The sequence below is a fragment of the Equus przewalskii genome, chromosome 14, assembly GCF_037783145.1.
Source record: "Equus przewalskii isolate Varuska chromosome 14, EquPr2, whole genome shotgun sequence".
In the NCBI taxonomy this organism is placed as follows: domain Eukaryota; kingdom Metazoa; phylum Chordata; class Mammalia; order Perissodactyla; family Equidae; genus Equus; species Equus przewalskii.
The window spans coordinates 84,008,727-84,024,633 of record NC_091844.1 but is presented as its reverse complement, the minus strand read 5'-3'; the positions used below and the strand labels follow the sequence as shown (position 1 = coordinate 84,024,633).

At 43.8% G+C, this 15,907-nt stretch overlaps 1 protein-coding gene across 35 annotated transcripts in view; it reads right to left on the bottom strand.

Moving 5' to 3' along the window:
* Positions 1-12,004, bottom strand: part of KIDINS220 (kinase D interacting substrate 220) — a 117,847-nt gene extending 105,843 nt beyond the window's left edge. For 21 of the 35 annotated variants that reach the window (XR_011526769.1, XM_070574527.1, XM_070574530.1 and 18 more), the window contains exons 1-2: positions 11,809-12,004; positions 545-688 (exon numbers count right to left, since the gene is read on the bottom strand). Coding sequence is in view for 28 of the 35 variants with exons in the window: in XM_070574527.1 (XP_070430628.1) it covers positions 545-652 (108 nt within the window). In the remaining 7 variants the exon portion in view is untranslated. The remainder of the gene's footprint in view (positions 1-544; positions 689-11,808) is intronic. The other 14 variants (XM_070574534.1, XM_070574535.1, XM_070574541.1 and 11 more) reach the window with 3 other exon arrangements.
* Positions 12,005-15,907: the final 3,903 nt, after the last annotated feature.

Below are 15,907 nucleotides of genomic sequence, written 5' to 3'. Positions count from 1 at the left end.
AGACATATCTAAGTTAATGTAAATGGTAAATATATACTTCCTTGTCTTATTAAACAGAACACACGACCTATTTAACTGTCTCTTAAAGATGCAGAGGGTCTTTAAAATCCCAAGGTGTGTGGAATAAACAACTCAGGAAGACAGTTTCGCTCCATTAAAGAAAACATTTCAGAAAGTTCTGATTTTTTCCGGTTAATCTATTTCTAGGAAGATTGGATCTAGAAGCTCTCTGAAACTTCTTAGAAACACTTCAGACTTTAGTAATCAACTTCTTGAATATTGATTATTTCATCTGGAAAAAGAATTCAATCCTACATCCCAACTCAATATTCAATCATTTATAAAAAAGTTCAAACGTATTCCAAAAATATGGAATCTGAAGTACTTTTAGCTATAAGAAATTACCACCAAAGGTAACATTACCAAGGGCGAGAACTATATATTTCTTACTTACTCACCTTTATCCTTAGCACAGTACCTTATACATAGTAAGTAGTCAACAAATATTTGTGAAAAGAATTTAATTTTAGAAACTTGATCTTACCTCATTTCTCTCATCTACATCTTTGCATTTTTCAAGAAGAGCTTTCAGAGCAGGAATGTTTTCTTCTTCTACATAATTTATTACACTCTGTGATATCAGAACTGACATTTTCACAGACAGCTGTAATTAGCTTTATTCCAATACCTGTTAAAACCAGATTAGATAAAATACACATAATTTGTGATTAGAAAAAAACTAAATTACTACTAACTATATTATCATTCTTAACCTTAACCTTGTACAAATGCACCTCCACCGGCAGCAGTGAAAACAAGGCCCCAGAGCTCAGCCGTCAAAATGCCCACCTCTCTCTTCCCAAGACGCACCTGAACCCCAAACTCCAGATCCATGCCCCGAAGCCTCCTCCACATCACCACCATAAACGAAAGAAGGTGCTCCACTGCTCCTCCCGCTGTCTTCCCCACTCCACCCAATGGCAGCTCCAGCTCCACTCTTCCACGGCCAAAGCCTTGGAATTATCCATGACTTATCTCGTCCACTTACACTCTACATTCAGTTTATTAGCAAATCCTTTTGATTCTACCTATAAAATATATTTCATGTCTGATTACTACTCACTATCTCATCACAATACCCTGGCCCAAGCCACTGCGACTCCTCACCTAAATCCTAACTGCTCTTCATACTTCCATTCTGCCTTCCCCCGAGTCTGTCCTCCACGAGGCAACCACAGTGATCTTTTGAAACATAAGTTGGACCAGAGCTTCTTAAACCATAACATGCATCAGAATCACCTGGACAGCTTGTAAAACACAGATGCCTGGAGCCTCCCCTCAGAGATTCTGACAGCAGGTCTGCGTGCAGGCCCTAAGTCTGCGTCTTTAACAAGCTCCTGGGCACTGCTGCTGGAAGACCAGCGCCTTGCGCAGTACTGAGTCAGATTACAGCCTTCCTTGCTCGGAGCTCTCCAACAGCTTCTCAAAGCACTCAAGGTAAAATGAGATGTTTATCTTGGCCTACATGACTCTAAGTGACAAGGTTACTCCTCTGACCTAAGCTCCTACTACTCCCCCTCACCCACTTCACTGCCTGAACACGCCAAGCACTGCGCCACCTCAGGACCTCTGCACTAGCTTTGCTGTCTGCCTAAATTTCAGCACCCCCCCCCCACCACGCACATGGGTCACTCCCTCACTTCCTCAGTCACCTTATGAGGAAAGTCTAACCTGACCATGTCAACCTCACACACACACGCACAGCAGTCCCCGCACTCTCACCTCCCCACTCCGCTTTATGTTCTCCATGGTGCTCGCCACCACTGAAATACAACATATTGTGTGTTTCTTGTCCATCTACCACAACTAGAAAGTAAGTTCCAAAAGAGAAGGAACTTTGTGGTATTCAATTGGACATCCAAATGAAATAAACAAACAAACCTTAACTCATACCTTGCACCAAATACATACACTAATCCAAAACTGACCTAAATGTAATATCTAAAAGCACAAACTTCTAGAAGAAAGCATGGACTATTTTGGGCTAAGCAAAGATTCCTCTGATATAACACTAAAAGCATGGTCCTTAAAAAAAGAAAACTGATAAATGAGAGTTCATCAAAATTACAAATTTTTGTTCTGTTAAGAGAATAAAACTGCTTGGGACTGGTGACTCCTTTTTTCCTTACATTTTCCCCACTCTTGAACAGGAAGGTCTATAGCTGATGATCCTATGCCTGTTCACTCGTTGTACTTTATAGTACATAACATTTTCTTGCGTTTCATAGGTTCAGAGACGGATAGGAATCATGCCTCAGAATGGACTATACATAGAGCGTCACTCATATCTGATCTAGATGATGAGATTTGGAATTTTTGAGCTGACAAGATTCAAATGAGATTTTGGACTTTGAGTTGATGCAGTAATGAGCTGAGACTTTGGGGGGCCTTGGGATGGGGTGAATGTGTTCTGCATGTGGAATGGAAGTCAATCTTTGGGAGCCAGAAGACAGAAATTATTGCACTGTATTATTCCATTTATATGACATTCTAGAAAAGGAAAACTGTATGGACATAAAACAGATAAGAGATCGTCAGAGAGTAAGGTGGTGGAAGGAGATGAACACAGCAGGGTACAAGAGAATTTGGGGAGGTCATGGACTGTTCTATATCCTGACTGTGGTGGTGCTTACACAATTATACACCTTTGTCAAACTCAAAACCAGACACTAAAAAGGATGAATTATATGGTAGGTAAATTGTACCTCAATAATGCCTTACTTTCAAAAATCCTCAAAAAAAATTATTTGATCTGGTAACTTCACTTTCAGGAATCAATTATAAAACACAAGAAACATGGACAAAGATTTTAAATATAGCAGAATTTTATTCATAAAAACAAAAAGCTTAGAGATGAGGGGTTACATAAATTATGATACGTTCACACAGTAGACTAACACACAGTCATCAAAAGGTTTCCAAAAATGTATTGACAGAAAAATGCTTGTTAGTAGGAGAAAAAATTAACTAAGAAAAAACTAGGTATACAGAGTCTCAACTATTTAAAATATACACATATTTAAATACTGAAATGAAACAGATCAAATGGTGATGGCATTAATGTAATTTTTATTTTCTTTAGAAACTTTACTTCCTAATTTTCTAGAATGTGATACCTTTTTTTAAAACGATTTTATTTTTTTCCTTTTTCTCCCCAAAGCTCCCCAGTACATAGTTATATATTCTTCGTTGTGGGTCCTTCTAGTTGTGGCATGTGGGACGCTGCCTCAGCGTGGTTTGATGAGCAGTGCCATGTCTGCGCCCAGGATTCGAACCAACGAAACACTGGGCCGCCTGCAGCGGAGTGCGCGAACTTAACCACTAGGCCATGGGGCCAGCCCCTAGAATGTAATACTTTTATCATTGGAATCCAGTAAGAGATTTTTATTAATAGTCACCACCAACATCCAGCACCTTCGCTTGTTCCCACTTCTTACAGGATCAAGTCTCAGACCTCATTAAGGCATCCAGGATCTGGCTCCACCTACCATGCTTGTCTCTTTCACCAGCCCCACCCCATCCTACAGCCCAGCGGAGCTGAAGCACTCAAAGTTGCCCCCACCTGCCATGCTGCTCCCCACAGCTGCATTTTCTCCCTTTGTTTCGAACACCTCCCTCATATCCACTCTACCAAAGCATCAACTGCTCTTTCCAGAGTACAACAATTACCATTTTCTGTCCAATTTACCTCCTAATATCTGAGATGAGCCAACCCCATGCTCAGTGCCTTAGTTTCAGGCCTTCACCATCTACATTAATCAAAACTCCTAAGGGTTCAAGAGACAAATTTAAACTATCTTAAGCAAAACAGAAAATTTACTTTATGAATGCTAGTTTATTTCCCATAACCAAATGTAGGAAAGGTGGATGCCACTGGACCTCAAATGCCAGCAGAATTTTTATTCTCTATTGGCTTACTCTACTTTCATTACAGACCAAATTCTTCTGTACAAGTGGCAATATGGCTGCCAACAGCTATCTAGCCCCAAATCTGGTTTCTAAAACCAGAGAAAGCGGACTGTTCTTTGTTCCCAAATCCAAAAGTCCCAGAAAAGGGCTGATTGCTCAGACTGTGTCAGGTGCCAACCCAGAACCAATCAACTATAGTCACAGGGTTGGCAGGGGGTTACAAGGTCACATAGTATTGGCACTGTTTCCAGAAAAGAGGAAACTGTTGTGATCTAGACACCTGTCCTAAAAACATCTCTTGCACCATCTCTCACCTGGATCAACGTGGCAGTTGCCCAACTTGTGTCTCCTCCCTCCTGTTTTTCCCCCCTCCAATCCAGTTGCCACACTGAAGCAAGAGTGAACACTGCTCTTAAAATCCTTCCATTAGTTCCCCACAAATTCCTGCTTGGAGAACAGATGATGATGGCTTTATTACTCACAAGTTATTCAAGAAACTGAAGTCCTTAAGCCTTTTAAAGCCATTGTAAAGATCCAATTCTACAATTCCAATGAAAAGCTTTGTTTTGTGGAAAGCAGTGAGGACTCATAAACTCAATTTTTGATTCTGATAGTGAAGGCATGCAGATCCTTCATTATCTGGCCCCATCCTACCATTCCAACCTCATCTCTTTCTCCCCTGCCCAGACCCATCCCTCCCACCCTCCACCCAAACCCACTTAACCAACTCATATCCTCACTTTCAGCGCCAGCCAGACTTATCTATTTGCAGCTCCCGGGCTGCCCTGTGCTTTCTTCTTTCCAGGCCTTTGCACTTACTGCCCCCTGAGCTTAGAAAGCCCATCCCCCACACATATGCCTGGATAGCTTCTATTCATCCTCGAGAACGTGGCTCTAACATTATCTTTTCCTGGAAGCCTTCATTAACTGGCTGTTTAAGCTGGGCCAGCGCCTCTGCTCTGGGACTCCTCCACACCCTGTGCATACATCTAAACTTAGACTGCTCATACCATACTCAACTTTCCACCTTATTTATTCTTGTCCACATCTCCCCTAAACTACAAGTTCTTGAGGCAGGATCCACGTTACGTCTAGCACAATGCCTACATAATAGGGGCTGAGAAAGAGAAAAGCAGCCCCTGACCATCGGGAACAGGCCTGGAATGCACAGGTAGACCTTGATGTTCTCATGTGAACGTAAACAATTCAAAGAACACCAAAAACAAATCACTCTGTGACCATGATGTCAAGACAAAAACAAGACCACTTGGGAATCATATCTGGACACAGACAAAAACCACGAACATTCTCCAACCTTCAGTTTCAATGCTGTATCTTCAAAAGGGCTTTCTTAAAGTGCAGTTTAGTGTAGTGGTTGAAAGTATGGACCCTAGAAACAGATAGTCTTGGTTTGACTCCTGACTTCACTGCTTAATATTTTATCACCTTGGACTAGTTTCTTGACCTTGTCTCTAAGTTTCACCATCTTTAGCTAACTGCATAGTTACAGCAAAGGGCTTAAAATAGCGCTTAACACATACAGACTCAATAACTAATAGCTATTTTACATAAAAGAATATTAACATATCTTAGCTACCCTTTCTTAGTGGATTCCCCTAACCTGGACTATTCTCTACCATAGGAGCCTTTTTGTTTCCTTCATAGGATCCTTTTTTATTTCCCCTCACAGCACTTTTCTAAACTTCAAATTTTTACCTTTTTAATCACTGTCTTTCCCACTAGGATATAAGCTTTATAAGAGAGAGGACTATTGTCTTTTGTTTTATACCAAATATCCAATTCCTAGCCCAATTCCTGGCCCACAGAAGACACTATATTTCTTGAATGAATGGGCATCATTATAATCTATTGTCCACAGTATTTTTTGTCTAATGGGAATATAAGGTTGTATGTTCTTCTGCACAATTAGCAAGAAAATTAATATCTTGTCAATTATTTTTGGAAATGGCAAAAAGAGTCAATAGCAAGCTAGAAAAAAATCTTTATGCCACAGTAAGCGCATTTTTAGAACTTGCAAGCAAATTTAATAGCCTAACAGAATTTTTTTGGTATATTCAAAATGCTTTCACCAAAAGGCCAAATGGTTAGTAGATGCACTCTATAAGTTTTCTCCCATTACAAACTACACCAAAGCAACAATAGTGACCCAACACTTACTAATTTTTGTATCCTCCAGAAATGACACAATACATTCCTGACTGTGGCCTCTCTCATGGTCCTTCTAACTCCAGCCTCCTTTTCTCCTCTTTTCCTTTAAGTCTCTAGCAACACTGACCCTAAAATGCAGTTCCTAGAGCCCTCCCTGGTGTTGACACCTGGGACTAGGTGGCAGTCCTTGCCACCTCCACAACCTTTTCTCCGTACAAAAGCCAGAGTGATCCACCTAAATCACTGTCTTATTATGACCATCCTGTGCTCAAAACATCCTCTCACGCAAAAATAAAACCCCAAATCCTTACTGTGGCCTACAAAGCGCTGCTGGATCTGTTCCCCCTTCTCCACCTCCCTGAGCTCGTCTCCTACCACTCTCTTTCTCCTTCATTTTGCTTGGGCCACGCAGGGTTTCCATTCAAACGTCACCTGATCAGAGCTTCCCTGACCACTGAGTATAAAAAAGCCATCACCTCCTCTCTTATTCCCCATTCATAATCGCGCCTAATTCTTCCATATAGCACTCAGCATCACTCAATATACCATTTGTTAATTTTTTTCTCTGCCTCCTTGTTCTCCACCTCACTTCAAAAATGTAGCTCAGTGAGAGTGGGGACTATCTCTGTTTTGTTTGCTGCTCAATCTCCAGCACGTAGAACAGCCTGGCACACAGTAGATACCCAATATTTACGAATGAGCGAGCATGCCTATACTGATCCAACTACCTAGAATACTTGACCCAGCTTTAACTTTCTAATGAACCAAAACATTCCTTCAAAACCCAGCTCAGGGGTCACCTCCTCTGGGACCTCCTTCTCCCTTCTTCCCCTTGATTCTCTCCTGCCCTGTCCTGGACAGTTTAATCTGGCACACCTATACAGTCACGTGCTACCTAACAACATTTCAGTCAATGACAGTCCACATATGCAATGGTGGTCCCATAAGATTAGCGCCACAGAGCCTAGGTGTGTAGTAGGCTGTACCATCTAGGTTTGTGTAAGTGCACTCCATGATGTTCGCACAAGGATGAAATCGCCTAAGAATGCGTTTCTCAGAACGTAGCCCCACTGTTAAGTGACACATGACTGTACTTCATGCATAATTTCAATATAATGTTTTTATTAATTTACTATGAAATCCTTGAAAAGATCACATCCTAGTCATCTTTTCATCCTCAGCAACCAAGTAAGGGCTTGGTACATCAACAATAAATGGTTATGGAATTAACAGGAATATAATTACATATGCTGTGTGCAACCTAAATTTTAATTTTGCATTTGGTGAATCTGGGTAAGGAATAAAAGAGAGTTCTTTGTACTACTCTTACAAGTCTTCTATAAGTTTGCAATTACTGTAAAATAAAAATTTTAAACACACACACACAAATGTGTGACAAAGCCCTTATTTGGATCAAATATTTTCCTCACTACATCACATAAGACTGGAATGAGCACAGTAAAGTAGCTATGGACATAGACCTCAATTGTTAAAGAAAACAAAGACTGAAAATCTTAGATTTTCAAATCCTGTTACCTCTCTCTCCCAATCCGTTATGTGGATTGTATGTGTACCATCTTTAGATACACAAAACAGAAAATAGTTATCACTCCTATAGATAGTGACTAAGATTAAGACTTTAGATTTAGATTCTTTTAGACTAAGATTAAGCAGAAAAGGTTAACAGTAAAAAAAAAAAATCTTATAAATTGAAGCTGGTTTGCTTTAAGTTACCCAAAAGATATCCCTTAAACTAATCTATTAAGGAAAGGTAATCTATTCTTATCATATAATTCAGAGAAAATGCATACAATTCTACACAGCTATAATTCAATGACGGGTCAATCTAATAACAGTTTATTGGCAGTCTATAATTTTCAAGGCACTGTGCTACGGGTTATGACTGCCAAGTTGAATAAGACATTACTCCTGCCCTACGGAGGCTCAGGTCTCTTTAAAGTACTAGCGGGGGAAGGGGGTGGTTGAGGGAAGAGGGAAACGGCTGAAATAAAATTGGCAAAATATTGTTCATTGCTGTTGGAGCTGGGGGATGGGCACATGAGGGCTGATTATATCATTCTCTGCTTTGTGTATTTAGTGGGTAAATACTATAGCAGACTTTGCTGATCATCAACATTCTACGCCTTGAATTCTGGTCATCTCCACATTCATTCATCCTTTCCTTCTTTATTGTTTCTTAATCTCAGGAACTTCACAAGTCTTACCTTCACAAATTCAGAAGCACCTAAAACAGTTTCTTGTGCATACTAAAGATCTGATAAATGTTTCCTGAACTGAATTTGATAAGTCACATCACATTTATTAATTTAACTGGAGAAAAGTCTGCCACAGCTGATAGTTATAAAATGACTCCCATCAGCCAGGCTTCTCACAAGATAAATCACACGTTTGATCTGGACCTGCCTAGTAAATCTGATTATGTCCCTCGAAGGCTTCACTTCTGATTAGCCCCGCTTTCCCTCTTAAATGAATCCTTTAAACAAGTTCTATTCCACGCATCTTAAAACAAAAACCCTCAACCCACATCCCATCCTCCTGTCATTATCCCCTTCACCCTCACAACAACCAGGCTCTTCTTCCCCACTCCCAGCCCCAGCTTGCCACACACTTTTGCCCAGTGAATCTCTAGACCACCTTCAGGTCTCTCTTTAAATGTCAGCTGCCCAGTGATGCTTACCCCACCACCCGCTCCAGACCAGCTTAGGGCCTCCTCCTCTGCCCCACCCTACTCTTCCTCCTCCTCCTCTCCTGGTTCTTCCAACAGCCCCCTTCCTTAAAGCTCCGCTGCACTTTACTGCAGTGACAGTGTTCCCAGGCAGGAAACATGTCTGCTTTGGTCACTGCTGCTTCCGTAGTGCCTGACACATTTCCAGGAACACAGGAGAGGCTCAACAGACATTAGGTGAATGAAGAAAGCCCAGGGGGCAAGATCTCATCTGCCAATATTTCCAGGGCAGCATCACGTGCAAGTCCCATGCCAGCCTTTAGTGGATTCCTATCAAGCCTTCAAAAAGCTTACTGTTCACCAGGAGACATAAGAGAACTTCATCACAAAAATAGCATTTACATGTCACTTTACAGTTTATGAGACGCTTTTATATCTATGATCTTCTCTGATTTTCCAGTAATCTTAAGTAAACAGTATCTCTCACTTTACATATGAGAAAACAGGTTTCATATATAAGTAACTTGCCTAACATGATTCAAAAAGCAAATGTTGCAGCAACCAGATAAATCAATGCTATAAGTCAAGGTGGAATAGTGCTAGAGAAACCCACAGTACTATGAGACTTCCAAACAGAAGTTACTACTCCTGCTGGGATATCATGAAAGGATCATTTTGTGTTGATCCTTGAAGAATGCGTCCAGTAGGTGGGAATGAACAAAGGGCATATCAGGGAAAAGGAACAGCATGAAAACAGATGGAGAGTGTTGACTGAGTGACTATGTAGTGTACAACCAGGAAACAATGAACAGCATGGATGGACTGTTTAAGTAAAAAGTGAGAGTTTAGACTGGAAACTGAGGTTGGTTAGATCTGTAGCCTCTTCAAGGATAAGGGCGTCTCTCCTTCATTCTTATATCCCCAGAACCTGTTACAGGCAGGTCTAGAGCAAGTAGAAACATCAGAGATAACCGTCAAATTGAATACACTGCATAGGTGTACTAAAGATGCCTCTTCTGTAGGACTTTGCCCACAGCTCCTGTCACCCTCAACAGCCATGTTCTCTACCACCAGCCATAACCAGGGATGGACATATGATCTGTGACATGTGACTGCCCAAAGAAATATGCTAGGCCAATCAGATTCCTCTCTCTAGAACTGGGAATTAGAAACCAGAGAACAGTCATTATGGGCCTTGCACAAATGACAGTTTTGAGACAGCCAGTCAGCAGAGAGGGAACCCAACAGATATGAACAGAGATGAAGACTCCTCCTAAGTAAGAAAACAAATGTGGTCACTGAGAGATGCAGAAGGTGGAGCTGCCCGGATCCTGATTCTTATTCAGTCCTATAAATCTCAATTTCCTTAAGGTAAAAGAGTAAGTCTTTGTTCCTTGCCTTTTAAACAGCCCTAACAAACATAGCAGCAGAGAAACTGACAGTTCTTGAGCAAACGCAGGAAGAGAAGGATGGCACATTCACATGATCGTAGGAAAATTAATCTCCCAGCAGTGTATGCGGTCAGAAAAACCCAAAGAATCAGAACCCTGGATACGAGTCAGGGAATCACCAAAACAGACAGCCCACAGTATAGAGGACAGTTGGTGGGGACAGAAAAGAGATGAGAGAGATGAACCTGAACTATATAAAATCTCCCATATTTGACCCTTTGATCTACCAAAATATCCAGAAGAGAAATTCTGGATGTAGAAATAAAAGAAACTATGTGACTGACTGGAGATGAAAAGAACAGGTCAAACGTGACTAGAGGCCAAGCAAGGTGACAGGAGGATGGTGCCGCCATCGTCAAAAAAAGGGAAGTCAGGACTTTTCTCTGCATGGTTATCACCCCCTCCCTCCTCAACACCCCTGCTGGGTGAATGAGGCCCTGGCTGCTGCGGCCGGCTGAATTTGAGGTGCTGCAAAAAAACCAAGTTGGAGAATCCACCCAGTATTTGGAAAAACAGATGTGGAAATCATTCACACAGAGCGTAGAACAAAGATTCTCAAACGTGTGTACATCAGAGTTACTTGGGAGGCTTGTCAATACACGTATCCCTTGGCTTCTCCCCTAGAGAATCCTATTCAGTAGGTCTGGGGTGGGCCCAGTAACTGACATACAAACAAGCACCCCAAACTGATTCCGATGGAAGCGTCCATGCTGGTAAAGCTGGAGAACAAAGAACACAACTTGCTGCAGCATTTCTCAACCTTGGCTCTGCATCAGATGCCCTACAGCGCTTTAAAAAATGTTCGATGTCTCATCCTCAGGTTGTCAAAGTGCAGGCAGTGACAAAACCTATCAGAATCACCCGAAGGAGTGATTCCTGAGCCACACCCCAGGCCAGCTGAATGGGCATCTGAGGGAAAGGCTAAGAAAGCTACATTTTTAACCAGCGCCCCCAGCGGCTGGCAGAGATGGCTCCATAAACAGTTACTAATAACAAAATAATTCTCATTGGTTTAAACCTTTCCATATGTCAAAACAACTCGAAAGAAAATTAATCCCACCTTGCTGGCTGACAGAAATCGTTCCCCTATAAAAACATCATGGAAGCGTCGTAACCAATGGCTTGCTGATATCCGTCAGCATTTAAAGGCCCGCACAGGACAATGGAGCGATGGAGCCCACCATGAAAGCAAAGGGAGAAAGCCACGCACCTCGCCCCCGGACGCCCCGGGGAAGAACGCTCGAACGCCGGCCTTCGCGGCACCGGCCCACGGGGCCCTCGAGGCGGCGCGGGGGCCGGCGGCCGCTCGCGAAAGGACAACGACTGTTTGCCTAACAGCCCCCGCCAGCCCCGAGGCGCCTCTCGGCCCCGGGGAGCCGGACCCCCGGGGCAGCACGGCCGAGGCCTATCCTGCGGTCCAGCAAGCGCAGAGGCCCCGGAAAGCCGGCCCCGCAGCCCCGGCCTCGCCCCCTCCCCGCCGGGCCTCGCCCTGCCTCCGCCCCGCGACCCCGCAAAGCCGACCCCCACACTGACCGTCTCACAGGCTGCCCGAGGACGGCGTCCACCGCCCGGGCGCAAAGGGCCCGCTCTGCCGCAGGCGCTGTCAGAGGACGGGCAGGGCAGAGACGCCGGCGTTCTGCGACTCGCCCGCACCACGCCCGGCGGCCATTTTCCTCCGTCTCCCAGAACTGACAGATCATGTGACCCCTGCGGAGGGGCGGGGCGACCTGTGGCCACGCCCACTGGCGGGCGCGGGGAGCCCGAGGGAGGCGGGGCTGGAGGAAGCTGCGGGCTAGCAGGGGCAGGTGCCTGGGAAGCAAGTTGACCCGCCCTGCTGCCCTCCGCGCGTTCCCTCTGGCCTCTCAGTAGGTGTATTTTTGACAAGCGCCCCAGGCGATGTTTTCTTCATTGTCAGTGTCACTCTTCTTATTACGGTTAGTTTGTAAACCCTATTCGCCATTGTATCAAAGCTTATGCAGAGAAATAAACCACAATTATAACTTCAGAAGACATTACAAATACATCGCAAAGGCCAGCTGAATCTCCTTCCTCCCGAACCCAGAAGCGAGCCCTCTGCCTTTTCTGAACGTCTGTGGCATCTATATTCCTGGTGCAGAGAGCCCGACCCCTGGCTTCCTCACTCCCCTCTCTGCAGCCCTGGCAGTCTGGCCTCCACCTCTATCTCTGCAAAAGGGACCTCTGTCTTGCCCGTAGCCAAATGCGATTGACAGCTTTCCCTTGTCACCCATTTCGTGCACAACGCCTTCCTGGAAATGTGCCCCTCCCTGGGCTTCTGTGACTCTAATTCTCCTAGTTTTCCTACCATTTCTCTGGCTGCTTCTCTCAGATTCTACCTCCCTTAAATTGGTTGATGTTTCCAGAGTTCAGCCCAAAGCTGGACTCAGCACCCTCCCCTACCCAATGTGATCCTCCTCCTGTTTTGCTACTGTCTGGGGACCTGGCTCCTGCCCCCAACCAGGAAGACAGGAATTGGGAAGTCATACAACTCCTCCTCCCCTCCCCAAGGTCATCCAATCAGTCGCCTGACTGCGGCCACTGTCATCACTCCTGATGTTTCAAGGCTTCAGAAACTCTTCACCAGGAATATACCGAAGGCCCCCACTACTCTCCCTTCCTCTGCTGGTGCCCTACTGTTTCTCCAGGAGATTGGAGAGTGTGTTACATCTTTGATTAAACTGCTCAGTAGCCTTCCATTTCCATAGAACAAATTGCCGAATAGGACTTAGGAGGCTCCTCAGACGCTGGCCCCTGCCAGAGTTCTCATCATTGCTCTGTCCACTACTCTTCCCATCCTGCTCCCACGCCCAGGCTGGCAAGTATTTACAGTTCCTGGAACATTGGGCCATGCTCTTTCTCATCTTCATTCTTTTCCAAAGTGTTGTTCCCTCGCCTGGACATTCTTCCCTGCCTTTTGTCCAACTGATTCCAACAGATGAATTCTATTTGTCTTGTAAGATACGGCTTAAGCAGTCCCCTCTTTTGTGTGGCTTCCTGGATGACCTCAGAGTTCGTCATTCCATCTTCTGTATTCACTTTCTTACTCCACAGCACCTAGGACACAGTCAGTACTCAAAAGTATATATTAAAGCGTATTTAACCTGTTGATTTATCTTTCCTCTGCTATAAGGTTCATTCCATCTTTATTCCACAACAACTCCCCTCACCCTGTTTGGAACAGTGTCTGGCCTTGGTGAGCTTTTAAGAAACCACGTAGTTTATGACTCCATCATATGCTTTGGGGCACTCTCTCATTGTATCATGTGTGTCACACCCACATCTGATGGAGCCATACTCCCTGGCTTTTTCCATGTGTTGTCAGATTGATCCATTGGGAGAAGCTCTTCAGTGGTTCTTAACCTTGACACATCAGAACCATCTGTGGAACTTTTTGAAAATCAAGACTTGCCACTTGGAGATTTTAAAATGTCTCCCTCACTGATTCCAATGAAACACCGTTCTCAGACTTGGGTTTTGGTCCCTTTGGGTCCAAATCAGTGATTTCAAATATGAACCTCCCTTTTTAATGCCAAATAATTTTTTGGAGACCTACCCAGGATAGTTGGTGGCCTTTTAGTAACCACAGTTGTGAAAGCAACATGGTAATTGGAATTTGTGGTTTCATAGGGATCTGTAGCCCCAGAATGGAAACCTGTGTTCAAAACATAATGAACTGTCTGGATTGTCAGCAAGGCAGTTGACAGGTTTTCTTGAGTTTGTGGACACAAAGGGAAAATGTGAATTATATATCTGAGGTTGGGTCAAAGGCACAGAAAGATCTCATTGAAGAGGGGTTAGTGAAATGATGACTCAGGATGACAGGATTCTTGAATCTTTAAGTGCCTTCCTGTATGGAACACCATTTTGAGAAGAGTTGCCCCCATGATAATCCTCGCCTTTCCAACTCAGCTCACCACCACTGCCTCATCCCCATCAGCTCCTTCACCCGTAATTTCTGTGTCTCCAGCAGCATTGCCTGGTTAGGGAAACCGCCCCTCCGCAACAAGCCCAGGAGTGAGACAGGCCCAGGCTCATGTAGGCTGAGCTCTGCTTAGTTGGTGTGAGCCACACTTAGTGGCAGCAAACCAGCATGAATAGAACATCTCTCTTGGGGGAAACTGGCACACAACAGCAAGCAAGGGGCAGGGGTCGGGAAGCAGTGGGTCTCCAGCTTAGGTGGTCCCAAGCACCACTGCATTGCAATGGGGGGTTCTCAGTCAAGAGCCTTGCAAATCCTGGTCTAGAAGCAGGACAGTCAGTCCCAGACACCGAAGAGACAATCACCTAAACCACCTGAATCTCCTCCCCACCTTTCCCCACTAAATAAAAATCCTGAAGATACTCAGTGTACAAGTCGTTCTTTTCTAAATATTTTTAAAGCAGTCCAGATAAACAGCCTGAGGAGAAGCTACTAGAAACAGGCTTTATTTTAGCCCACATTTTAATGGAGGAGAGGGAAGGGTCAGGTCCAGGATGGCAGGGTGGGAGGAAAGAGGAAGCACTGACTCGGAGAAGAGATTTATCAGGTAGGGTCCCCTCCAATGCACATCTGAACTGGGGAAGGGAGAAAGCTTCAGTGTAGGGCTTTTATTGTTATACCAGGCCAGGCATTGATTACTGAAATGAGGATTTTTAATCACCAAAGGTGACTAAACTAGGTAATATTTTATGATCTAAGAGTGACAAGAAAAATTATGAAAGTTATGCGACCTACTCAAAATTTCATCTGGGGATGGGAAGCAAGAAGCAGATATAGAGCATTTTCGGGAGCTGTCCCGAGGAAAAACATAGTGGCTTTATAATCCCGCTGTATCGCATCCTCCTCTCGCAATTATTAGTAAATTATATCTATTTTGATAAGAAATATTTCCTAACTCATGCAAAAGCTGTTTATTCATTTCATGCTTCTGGACTCTTAGCACTCATGCCCGTAACGATATAACTATTGTGAAATAGAACTGAAACGCTCTCTCCTCAGTTTGGTTTCAAATACATCACTCTCTCCACTTTCATGGGTCTCTTTGTGGTTTATGCAGTTTGCCAAAATCTTTCTGGCAAACGCATCCTAAGGTTTCTCGTTTCAGCAGAATCACTCAAATCACTTCAAGAGTCTGACTTTTCTCCCTGTCACATGGTATTACGCAGAAGGAAAAATATGAGCTGTCTTTGCAGTCCTCTCTGCTCTCCCCATCAGAGCTGTAATTTTCATCACCCGCTCATCTGTTTCAGCAGCGTCAGCACGTTGGGAGGGTGATTTTAGCAGTTCAATCTTTTTACATGGTTTCAATTTCATCAAATGTCCAATTTTCCATAGAAATCTTAACATGTTTTACATACCAGCTTGCTGTAAAAATTGTTTTTCTCTGATTGTGAAAGGAATATGTGTTCATTATAAAGAATGTGGAAAATACAGAAACACGTGAAGAAGAGACACCCCCCTAATCTTGCCACACGGAGTTCCTGACTTCTTAAACAGAGATTTGAAACAAAAACTTTATTGACCGAAGTCCTCATTTTAAACACCCATTATTGAAAAGGGGAGGGGCATCAGGGATGCTCCTGAGATGTCATTTTTGCCTTGATTCGTGATTGTTGCTGCCTTCACTTCTCTTGA